The following is a 12,683-nucleotide window of genomic DNA, read 5'->3' as shown; positions in this document are numbered from 1 at the left end:
TAAAGAGACATAACAACCAAATGTAATGTGTTAACTCTGATTCCATCATGATTTGAAAGTAAATAAAGTAAAAGAGTTATGAAAGACATTATTGGACCAAATAAGAGAAATCTGAAAATGTACAGGATGTTAGATCATTCTATTCAGTGACTGGTAATTAATATTCTTAGTTGTGATAATGGTGTGTGGTTATGCAAAGATAACATGTGTTACACAGGTTCTCATTAAAGCATCCGTGCTAAAATATTTATGGGGTGAAATGTCACATTATTTACCACTTACTATCGAATGACTTAGTAAAAAGGGAAAAAAATGGAGCATATGCAAGAGAAGGAAAGCAAATATGGCAAAACATTAGCAACTGGTAAGTCTAAATAAAGTAATGACGGTCGACATACTAGTCTTTAGTTTTCTGTAGGTTTGAAAATTTTCTTTACAATAATTTGGAGTTAAAAGAGCTGAGAAGTTCAACTGTACTCCAAGCGAGTGAGGCAGGATTCCTGCTGCCGTGCCAGGAGGCCCCCAAAATGATTCTTGGGTTTGACAAACGTCCTCTCCTCATCTAATGTTGAGGGAACAGTGGAGACAAAGGAGCGACACCATCTCTGCCTGTGGTTAGATGTCTAACCACCCAGCCTACTTCCTCAGTGTCTGAGGACCTAAATAACAGAGCAGCTACAGTTAGAAATCAAGAGAAAAGCGCTGTGGCCAGGGGCTGCCCCCATGGAGGCCCTCCTGCAGTGGCCAGTTTAAGCTTCGGGTGGTAGCTCAGCTGGTAAAGAATCCACCTGCAATGCAGGAGACCCCGGTTCAATTCCTGGGTCGGGAAGATCTGCTGGAGAAGGGATAGGCTACCCACTCCAGTATTCTTGGGCTTCCCTAGTGGCTCAGACGGTAAAGAATCTGCCTGCAATGCAGGTGACCTGGGTTTGATCCCTGGGTTGGAAGATCCCTGGGAGAACAGCATGGCAACTCACTCGAGTATTCTTGCCTGGAGAATCCCATGGACAGAAGAGCCTGCTGGGCTATAGTCCATGGGGTTGCAAAGACTCGGACACGATAGAGCGGCTAAGCACAGCACACAGCCGTCACCTCTGATGTTCTAAGCAGAAAGCCCTGTGCCAGCCTCCTGCGTGTGCCCCCCGCCCCCCTGCCCCACACAGACACCCTGGGGCAGCATCTGCAGGCTCCTCCCCCATCACATTTTGGGGGCTCGGGCCCGTGGTCTGGGCAGATCAATGAGCATGGACAGGGGCTGCTTCCATATGCTATCTTTTTTAAAAAACTTTTTATTTTGTATTGGGGTACAGCCGATTAACAATGTTGTAAGAGTTTTAGGTGGCCAGTGAAGGGATTCAGCCATACATACACATGTATTCGTTCTCCCCCAAACTCCCCTCCCATCCTGGCTGAGGGGTTGCTTCCATTTGGATTTTGTTTGCAGAGGGCTTCAGGATTGACTTGCAAGCTAGGGGTTCTGACTCTTAGACGTCAGTACCTCAAATAGCTCAGCAAAGCTGGGGAAAACTTCCTGAGGTTGAACTCTGTGCAGCTGTAAAGTTTTGAAAACAAAGTCTCAGTTTTGTAAACAAATTTTCTTCCTCTGAGCACTGGGTGTCTCTGGGAAGGAATGGATTACTGTTTCTAGAAATCTATCAACGATGTTATCATACATGTCAGTACTGTGACCAGAGTCTTTAGGAAACTTGGTGGGGGCAGGGGACAGCTAGTTTAACAGTTGAGGACACCCACAGTCAGAATTGTCTTCTGTCTCCCCTAGGCAGCCCTGGATGAACACTGCGGCCATTGCAAAAGGCTCCCAGAACCATCAATTCCTAAACCCTCTTTGTGATAAAATCCCTGTTTTTTGTGGTTATGTGAAGACACAAATCCACCTGATGTCAGGTGAGGTAGGAAGCTACCGATGTCCTGGCCTTCCTTCTCCTCTTGCTGAAATTATACTACACAACAACCTTGAATTTGTGAGCCAATATGATGTTGTGTCTTGGCACCTGACCAGGGGCAGTTATTTCTTTTTTTTTTTTTCTTAGAGCTTTTTATTTTATACTGGGGTATAACCAACTAACAATAATAGTGATAGTTTCAGGTAGACAGCAAAGGGATTCAGCCATACACATACAAGTATCCACTGTCTCCCGAACTCCCTTCCCATCCAGGCTGTCACATAACACTGAGCAGGGTTCCATGGGTGGGTGTTTCTGAAACACCCTACAAAAGTTTTGGGACAGGCACAGGCTGCTGCTCTGTCTTCAGCGTGTGTACTGAGAATGGCCACTCTCACTGGCAACTGCTCTTTTGACTTCAGAGATGTGTGGAAATGAGGTGTCCTGAACTAGGGCTGCTTCTAAGCCAGAGAGTCTTAGCCTGTGCTCCATCAACTTGGATGGGGGAAAAAAGAAAAAGTCACGTTGCTATTTCCACGAACCTCTAACTGAAATCTAGTATGTCTGTATATCATGAATGGAGAAAACAAGCCACAGCCGTACAACTGGGACCTAGTAAAAGTCTACATTCATGTCACATCAATTGTTGCAGGCATCTTGAGAAATCATTTCAATACTTGGAAATTTCAATAGTTATTGGAGCCGTTGCTAAATCTTATAGTTTGATGTGTTCATAAAGCAGCAGTCTTGTACTGTACTACACATTTGGTTTCAAAAATATTTTGATCACTGTGCTGACAATACTGAATTAACTATATTTCAATATCATTTGTTTCCTTTGAATTCCTATGGGCTTTATTTCATGCATTCAAAAAAGCATTCTCCCGAAAAGGGAACTTAGGTGAAGAAGCCCTGCTTTAAGCCATGAAAAAAGACAAAGTTGGTTCAGACAAGAGGCAGGGCTGGAGGGTTACACAGGAAATGATCCTGCGGCAAGTCATCTAAGACGTCCCTCCTGTCCAAGGGCTGAGACAGATGCTCACACCGGGAACTGTCCAGTAGACCCTCATCAGGCTGATGACTTCATTCATGACATTGGATCTCTGGACAAAGACACATGGGACAGTGAGAAGGTTTTAATAATTCAGTCATTTCATCTCAGACACTGCTATCAGGTGACCCCTGGAGGAGCGAAGACCTCTCTGTGTTGTATGTCTGGGCCCCAGAGACCGTCAGAAAGCAGGAAAGCGTGCTTCTGTTCATGACTCTCTTTCTTCCCTCCTTTACAATAGAACGGAAATTTCTTACAATAAAATAATCATAGGCAGGAGGTTAGTGAACCCAACATCCAGGGTGGCCATCTTAACCACAAGGTCTGTTCAGTTTGCAGGGATAAAGCTAGAGAATCTGGAAGTGCATTTCAATGAGCAGAACCAGCACATTTGTGGCTCATTCATTTGCTGACATTTTTAACATGCCTTTGTAATCTACTTGTGCATAGAATGTACACATAAAGAAGTGTACACTTGTCCTGTGAACAGCTTCACAGCATTTAAAATCCTGTGGATTTGCACGTCCATGAACAACACCACCAGGAGGGGTGTGCCTGACAGGTGAAGCTCACAGACCAAGAAAGTAACTTGCTCTGGAGTTTATAGAAGGTGCTGAATCAAAATACCACGAATGATACCACCCAAGAGACATTTTAAAAAACTACACTGATGGCCTCAAGAAAATGCAAGACATGCAAACAGCAAAACTTCTCTCTCTAAAGAGTAGAATGAGCTTGCAGGGTGCCTGGTTCTCGGGATGTTTGTGTGCTTAGTCGCTTCAGTCATGTTCGACTTTTTGCGACCCTATGGACTGTAGCCGGCCAGGCTCCTCTGTCCATGGGATTCTCCAGGCAAGAATACTGGAGTGGGTTGCCATGCCCTCCTCCATGGGATCTTCCCAACCCAGGGATGGAACGTGTGTCTCTTACATCTCCTGCATTGGCAGGTGGGTTCGTTACCACTAGCACCACCTGGGCAGCCCTGTGGTTCCTGACAATTCAATTCAGGTCAGGCCAGGTGGAGTTCAGCAGCCGAGCAGGCTGGCACATACCTCTGTGTATTCTTTGTAGCTCCGGTTGATCTCTGCCAGGCTCTCGCGGGCAGCTTTGCTGGCAGGTGACGTTGCAAAGGCTTGCTTCATTTTACTGGCACCATCTTGGAGGCGTCTTTGGATACAATAAGCTTCATAGAGTTCATCTACCTGCCAGAATCAAAACAAAACAAGAACACGATCAATATTTATCCCACTTGAAGGAAGTGACACAGGCCATTGCTAAGAGTTCAAGATACTTTATGTTTCTGAACTCAAAAGGAGACTCTTGTAGAAGTGCCATCCTTTCTAGACAGACCTATCATTTTTGTTTCAGCCACTCAGTTCCATTTTCTATTTCAAACAAGATTTTACTCTGAGCTTTCTTTTCAAACGGCATGGAATGAAAATGAACTTAACATTGGTGGACGGCGTGAGATAAGGTTTAGATAATGAGGACAGGAGTCTTTTACACGAGGAACAAACACTGGAAGAGTGTGTACAGTATCACACTGATGCGAAGACCTTGCATTTACTGGGCTCTTATCACTTTATTTTAAGAGTGTCGCCAGGTGATAGTCACACATCCAGATTTAGAATTCTTTTTAAAAAGAACGTGAGACTATTTATCGAAAATGATTTTTGTAAAGATGTGGCTCAACAAAAGACAGAAAACAATGGCAAGTTATTCTTAAAATTAGAGTGAAGCATGATTGTCAAAACTTATCAAACAGAACATAAGAACTGTGACATCTTTGGCATGTAAATTATACCACAATTAAAAACATAAATGGGAAGAATGGAAATGAACATTTCTCTGCAATACCTCTACGCTTAGGCTTCTAAATAATAATATACTCTTTGCAAGTGGTTATTGATCATACTCATTAGATAAGCCTGACAGTCACTTGATACTTCTCAGGCAGTAATTCTCAATCGATCCAGCGTGATTGTGATAGTCAAGGGACATCTGGCAACATCTGGAGACATATTCCAATGTCACATCTGGGAGGTGCTGCTAGCATCTAGTGGGTAGAGGCCAGGGATGCTGCTAAACATCACAGAGGACAGCCCCTACAGCAAAGAATTATCCCCAAATGTCAACAGTGCCTACACTGAGAAAACCTCAAGTTATTCCAGATATTGATCTCTACAGTCTCTTGTAATATTTTCAGTTATCAACACACCAACCTCAGTTAACTATAGGAATTTTCATGCAGATTAAAAAGCATGATATCACTAAATATTCTATGTTCTGGGAGGCAGTTATCTACCTAGGACTACTTGAATTTTTCATTTCCGTACAAACTTTGTTCTATCTAAAAGGAGGCTATAGCTGTGGATTCAGAAGGAGGTGGAGATGAATATGATGGATTTCAGCATTTAAGATTCCCCTTTTATCCTGAAGGCAAACTTTTGGCTGATCACTAAAAAGCATTACTACTACTACCTGTTAATGGTATAATTTTCCATAGTGGCTCTCTCTATACAGATGTCAGTGATGCTTAGCCGAGTACATGAATGTTAAGAGACTGAAGATGATTCTCTTGGTTAAAGGATTCTTTGCTGCTCTTCGACAATTCACCCCATTTTTCTGAGAGGAATCATCAAAACTCTGGAAGGAACAACAGTCTTTCATCTTGGGGGTTGGTGGAATTGTCCCTGAATAAGAGGGAGGTATAGGACCCAAGGGATGGTGGCACATCTGCTGATAAGACCCTTTGGCTGGTGAGTGGCACTGAGGGTGGTTTCCATACATTCAAACCAAGACTCACTTGGTGAGCTTGTTAAAATGTTGATGCCCAGGCCTCACTCTGAGACGCTGATTTAGTAGCTTAGCGATGGGTGAGGAGTTTGAGAATTTAAATAAACGGTGCAGATTGTCTGATGTGGCTGGTCCCCTGGAGACTTAGAAACACAGGAGCTGATATCTCTTCTAGTGCAGGCCTGGCTGCCTCATCTGTGTGGCCTCCTGGGGGACTGGCCCTTCAGCCTCTTTCCCAAAGTCGCTGAGACTGTAATCCTCTCAATAAGGAAACTGCTCACTGGACCACTGGTATAGCCCTAATGATTAGTATACTACTTTACATTTAAAGAATAGTTTATTCTTGTTTTCATTTATTTTAAAAATATTTTTATTTTTAATTTTTTTTATATTGGAGTATCATTGACTAACAATGTTAGTTTCAGGTGTACAGCAAAGCGATTCAGTTATACATATTTATTGTCATTTAAATATTAGTCTATCCTAGCCAAATGGAGTTAACCTTTCACATAAAGGATAACTAAGCAGGGGTTTAGTTATCTTTGGGGTTGGTGGATTTAGGTGGTTGCACTCACCTAAGCAGAAGCTGCAGACAAGAATTTGTCTTACCTATAAGTTAGCAGTGTGTGTGTGTGTGTGTGTGTGTTAGTCATTCAGTTGTGTCTGACTCTTTGCAACCCCACAGACTGTAGCCTGCCAGGCTCCTCTGACCATGAGATTCTCCAGGCAAGAATACTGGAGTGGACTGCCATCCCTTTCTCCAGAGGATCTTCCCAACCTAGGGATCAAACCCTGGTCTCCTGCACTGCAGGCAGATTCTTTACCGTTTGAGCTACAGGGAAGTCCTGTAAGTTAGCAGTGGCTCTCATCAAATAAATGGAGTCAATAAAATATAACTTGTTAGGATTTGTTAGGCATCCATGCATAAGATGCCACAGATAGGGGGTTACTAACCTTTAATAACCACTAAGATTGTTATATCTTACAATGATGGATATGAGATGGATAAACACACTTTTTCCTAATACTAATTCTGTTTTCTTGCTATTTTCCCAACTAAACAGAGTAATTTCAAAGCTCACCTGCCACATAAATATCTTCTAATGGATGTCATTGTTTTACTTATTGAGTTGAACAGAAATAGGAGCAATTTCAGATTTACCAAGGTAATAAATATCTTTCAAAGTAGGAATGTACAAAGGCAGTATCATATAAACGTTTACAGACATATAAATCATCACAGAATTCTAAACTGGAAAGGATTCTTAGGATCATCTAGATTGACTACGTGCAACTCCAGGCTCACTACACAGAGTGGGAAGTCAAGGTCCACCTGGATGATACAGCCCAGGGAGTATGTGCAGAGATGGAAGTGAACCTGAGACTTCTGACTCCTAGTAGAGAGAACAGCTAAAACCTCCAGTCTCCACACTTGGAAGATGAGTGGGTGCCTCTGATGGGTGCAGATGAGAACAGGAATTGCTGATAGTGTGATTCAGCTGCTCTCAAACGGAAATTGTTTCTAGGTTATGCCAATACTGCCGACAGTGTCCAGAATGACGGCGGATAGTCCCACTCCATGCTAGGGTGGTGGGACCATCAGTCAACTATTTGTAGGGTTCAGGGCTGGATATCAGGGACCCTGACAAACTGGAGTACACAGAGGGAAGCAGTGAGGATGAAAAGGAACTTGGAAACCAAGCCATGTGAAGAAGGGTGGAAGAAACTTAAGTAAGCATGAGAAGGATTGAGGGAGCTATACTACAGCTGTGGTTAAGTATTTTAAAGGCCTTGATAAAGAAGATTATGGGGGTTCCTTCTTTATCAAGGAAGGATACAGAACCGTTATATGTGGGACGCAAGTGTAAAGTTAAGCAAGTGTGAAGATTTTTGTAGGGTCAGTCTGGTGCAATCTTATCTCTGACCAGACCACACTGAAGCTGTATTCTACACTAGTCACTGGGCACACTGCACAGGAAACACTTACTAAATATCTGCTGAACTGAAGCAGAGTAAAAAATGTGCTAGTTCATCAGGCTCTCCATTCTTATTTTTTTCCTCCAACTGTACTGCCTGTTAGAGGATTTAACTGCTAATCAGGCTAGGAATCAATTGGATAAGAAATTCTCCATGGACTAGATGCTACGTTCAGGCCAAAGGTATACTGATTAGTGACCGAGAACTGAAAAACAGGCAAAGACAAGAGGAATGTCAATTACCTTACTGATGTGAAACTCCAGGCGTCTCATGTATCTTTCGATCGTTTTAATTTGCTGGAATTAGAAGAAGTTTGAAACAGTACAGACATTTACAGTTTCACTGATTAGACACGTGTAGCTATTTATTGAAGATTTTAACTTTACAACTTCATTTATTTTTGGCTGTGCTGGTCTTTGCTGCTGCCGGGACTTTCCCCTGGTTGCAGCAAGTGGGGGCTATTCTCTAGTCGTGGGGCACGGGCTTCTCCTTGCGGTGGCTTCTCGCTGCAGAGCATGGGCTCTAGGGTGCTCAGGCTTCAGTAGTTGCAGTTCCCAGGCTTTAGAGCACAAGCTCAATGTGCTGCACAGGCTTAGTTGCTCCACCGCATGTGGGTGTTTCTGGACCAGGGATCCCAGGGATGGAACTTGTGTCCCCCGCATTGGCAGGTGGATTCTTTATCACTGAGCCACCAGGGAAGTCCTGTGTGGCTATCTTTATTATCTCATACTCAAAAATGCCAGAAATTGTTAACTATTTCCCCTTTCTTCCTATCTCTGTTACTACTTTAAAAGATTCTCTAGTATCAACTTAGTATTTTTTAAAAATACTGAATACACACGCTGAAAGATGAACTTGAGCTAGCTTTTAGAATCCTTATGTTTAACATCAAGGGAGGCCAAAGAAATTGAATTTCCTGGATTTCTGGCAGGACAGTATCATATTGGAATATACTTAAATTCCTTCATAATGACATTTTATCAGTTCAAAGATGAACTCACCCCCATTTTAATGTTTCTGAAACTAGGGTGCATTTTACAACTGCTGCAGTCTGTGCCTGCCTCAAGATAATCATAGTTAGTTATGTGTCACCTCTTCCATTTGAGTTATAAACATTAAATTTAATTACCCTTTAAAATATTTGCAAACAGATTATACTAGGATTCAGCATCAAAGGTCTCAAATATACAGAAAGGCATGGAAAGAGACAACATTGCATATAACTTTAAAAAATATGTACATATAAGAGTTTGTCACTAAATGTAAAGTACACTTTTTAAGTGAAAAGAAAGAAATGTGTCACAGTTTAACTGGAATCACTCTTTTTCTTAGTGGCACATAAGATAATGATGTATTTTCCAATCAAAGATTTCTTCCATTTGATGAAATATGATAGTTCCCGTTTAGAGAGAACACAGGTATGGACCTTTAAACACTTGGAAAATTCTTAAACTTAGTAGCACACTGAGAAACCCTGAAACCAGGTGGCATTTTTACAAAAGTGACCTTAAACACATTATTGAGTCTGTAGATCATAGTACTTACATCATTCTCATTAGATAAAAGCATGAACTCTTTCTCTAGGACCTTAGCTGGACCTAAGAGGAGATTGCTGACTTCTCAAGGATGAAGGGTTTCTTCCCCCCCAGCAATGCCCTGAACACAGAACAATAACTTACTTTGTCTAGGTCATACAGCACACCCTAAAATTAAAAAAAAAAAAAAAAAAAAAAGAGTATCCGGGTTAAAACATAGTTCCCTCAAAACCGTTACTGACATGAATCGAAGGATTTTGTCTGCATTTCTGCATTATCAGTGAAATAATGATCAACTCCAAAATGTTCTGTTGGACTTTTTCCATTTGCTTTAAAAGAGCAAAAATCTGGGTTATTTTAAATACCACTAAGAATATTTTTAAGAGCTAGTATTTATTTATACTCTGTGTCTCCAGCACCCTGCCCAGTCCTTGCTCCCCCTGGGAGCTGTAAAATGTTCACTTGCTTTGAGCTCTCCTCTCTTTTACATAGTGAGGGGCACAGAAATTCATCTTCACTTAAAAAAATTTTTTTAATGTTAACATGAAAAATAGCAGTGATATATGTGTTAAAAAAGACTTGCCTTCCTGTTTAAACACATAAAAATTGATATTTAAGAAGAGTCCTTGAGAGCGGTGACAGGCTTTCCACAAATTGTCTTTAAAGCATGTTTATTCCTGGGTCACCATATCACAGGAGCATCAGTACACTAAGCCCACAGCCCCCATCAGAAGGGTTTTTTGGAACACTTAGTCCTGCTGGAAGTGTCCATCCACACACCATTGTTCTCCAAAGAGGAACATTTGTTGCCGCTGAGGACTGTCAAGGACACTCAAAAGCTCTGAAGGCCACTCCACAGTGAGTTCCACATAAATGGGAGCACTTTATCCTTTAATATCATTAGAATATAAAACCTCAACTTTCTGTGAAGAATTTAACCCCTACCCAGCCTCTCTGTCCATGGATTTCTCCAGGCAACTCTCCAGGCAAGACTACTGGAGTGGGCTGCCATTTCCTTCTCCAAAAGATCTTCCCAACTCAGGGATCGAACCTGGGTCTCCTGCACTGCATGCAGATTCTTCACCAACTGAGCCACTAGGGAAGTCCCTAAGCCTGTATATTTCAGGCTTTTCAGGACAAAAATATACATTTTAGCACATCTTTTAAAAAAGATAACAGCTATTCATGTATATCTGAACCTTGTGTATGTAGACTTTTCCCGGGCTTTCTGATGCCTTGGAACATTAAGGCATATCATTTAGGACTTAACAGAATCATTTAAAATCATTAGAAACACCTCTTCAAGCAGAGAAGCCCTCACAGATTCAGAATAGAGGAAACTTGTAAGAATCTCCAACAATACCATGTGCAGTTGAAATGGCTCAAGGACTCCTCTGATTTCTCCTAACAATGGCCTCTTGAGCTTCCTTCCCCTTTCTGATATCACTCACCTATTACTTTTTAAAAACTGGAGATAAAAGTTCTGGGCTCCAAATTCCAACACTAAAAATATGGTGGTGGTGCTGTTCAGTGGCTAAGTTGTGTCCGACTCTTTGTGACCCCATGAACTGCAGCATGCCAGGCTTCCCTGTGCATCACTATCTCCCAAAGGAAAATCCCAACTTTTCAGTTCCTTATATTACTTGGGAGGAGGGGTATAGGGAATTTATTTTTAAGTTTTTTTTTTTTCCTGATTACAAAGTTTGTCTGCATAAATATGCTTGGAAAATACTGGAACATATTAAGAATAAAGCATTAAAATACACATCTGGAAGCAGATGGTACTCTGCCCCTTGAATCTGCTTTTCTTGAAGCTTCTTCCTCATCCTATGCTCATCCAGTAAGATAAGTTACTTAGCAGCGCCTCCTCTCCCACCCCAAAACCCGACTGTGTTAACATCTTAATGATTAGTACCTACCAGGCGAGAGTTTCTTCTCATATCTTTTAACTGAGTTGTCAGCTTGTCCAGCTCTGTCTGGTGAACCTCCAGATACTCACTGTAAAGATAAGAGAGATGTGATCGTGAACTCCATGACTACTGAGTGGATCAGTGCTGATGATGACCTGAACAGGGGGATTGAGAGCCTGAACCTTACTCTGTGGAGTGCAGAGCTGGTGAAGGAAAGGCTCTGCATTTTTCCAAACTCTCCACATTTTGAAAGCTCTAGCAGTTGCCTCTGATATCATCCAGATGGTCTAAAAGGAGAACCCCATGAGGCTGGCAGTGCAGGAAAGCAAAACCAATGAAGAGGGAGGGGTACGTACTATGGAGTCAGTCTTGGGTCTGGGCTCATGGAATCCCAACGAAGTTCCACATGACATTGACTGTACACATCTCACCACACACTAGGGAAGTTTTATTCTGGACAAGCCATTGCTATAATATACTTGGGAAGGTTTTAGAACCCTTCTTCAGCAGTCTCTAGAACAGATATGCCTGTCTACCATTGTTGAAGTGAAATCCAAAGCAGAGTTAAATATAAATATATTACTTTTTCAGGTCTCTTTCAATGTTTGGCTATGATGGAAACCAGAAGAGTTCTTATCTTTCGGACTCATTTACTGTTTCCTCAATTATGGTGCAATCATGCTACAGAAATAGACATTCTAAAATTATCTTACAAGACTAGCTTTTCTGACCCTCCTGAGGATTTTAGAAAGGAAAAAGGTTTCAATGTATCATTAGGTTTGATGTTCTTACTCAAGTCCATTTTTTAAAGCCCTGTAGACCTCTTCCACCCTTTTAGGCTGAGGCTCTTTGGGAGGGCTGCTGTTTTTGTGTCCTAAATTGTGCATTTTCTTCAGTTTGGCCTGAGGCTTCTTGACAGCGGAGGAATTTTCAATGAAGGAGTTACATCTATGGAAAGAGAAAAGAAAAGCTGAAATGGTTTGAGTCTCTGGCAGCCGAAGTGATCTGATCAAAGAAATGCCTTTTAATCATCTTGTGTCTGCATTAGTGTCTTTTGGGGTAGGTAACATTCCCTTGCATATTAATAAATCTGAGCCATCCTACATTTTGTTTTGTGGTATTAGATTTAACTGCTGAAATCTGGAAGTTTGGCTGGGCAGTGGCTACCCAGAGTCAAAGCCTGGCTGTAGATAATGTACACTCTAAATGAAAGCATGTTACATCACTGAATCCTCATGGGAAGCCAAGGACACACACTTCTAGGTAGAAATAATGAATAGGCAGAAGGATATAATCCAGTAAAAACATATGTTCACTATGTGACATAAGGTGTAAGCATCTACTGAATTTGACTGGGGGGCGTCCCTGGTGGCTCATTGGTAAAGAGTCTCCCTGCCCTGTGGCGGATTCATTTTGATATTTGGCAAAACCAATTCAATATTGTAAAGTTTAAAAATAAAATAAAATTAAAAAGTTAAAAAAAAATAAAATTGTATTATAGTTAAAAAAA

General features: G+C 41.6%; 1 protein-coding gene across 9 annotated transcripts in view; it reads right to left on the bottom strand.

Moving 5' to 3' along the window:
- Nucleotides 1-12,683, bottom strand: part of RIPOR2 (RHO family interacting cell polarization regulator 2) — a 211,576-nt gene that overhangs the window by 35,644 nt on the left and 163,249 nt on the right. For 8 of the 9 annotated variants that reach the window (XM_059880414.1, XM_005223782.5, XM_005223781.5 and 5 more), the window contains 5 exon segments: nt 11,966-12,121; nt 11,183-11,261; nt 9,408-9,431; nt 7,971-8,024; nt 4,008-4,157 (listed from right to left, as the gene is read on the bottom strand). In XM_059880414.1, the coding sequence (XP_059736397.1) occupies nt 4,008-4,157; nt 7,971-8,024; nt 9,408-9,431; nt 11,183-11,261; nt 11,966-12,121 (463 nt within the window). 9 annotated transcript variants of the gene reach the window in all.

This window comes from Bos taurus, chromosome 23 (genome assembly GCF_002263795.3).
Source record: "Bos taurus isolate L1 Dominette 01449 registration number 42190680 breed Hereford chromosome 23, ARS-UCD2.0, whole genome shotgun sequence".
Classification (NCBI taxonomy): domain Eukaryota; kingdom Metazoa; phylum Chordata; class Mammalia; order Artiodactyla; family Bovidae; genus Bos; species Bos taurus.
This window is presented reverse-complemented; position numbering and strand designations above follow the sequence as displayed.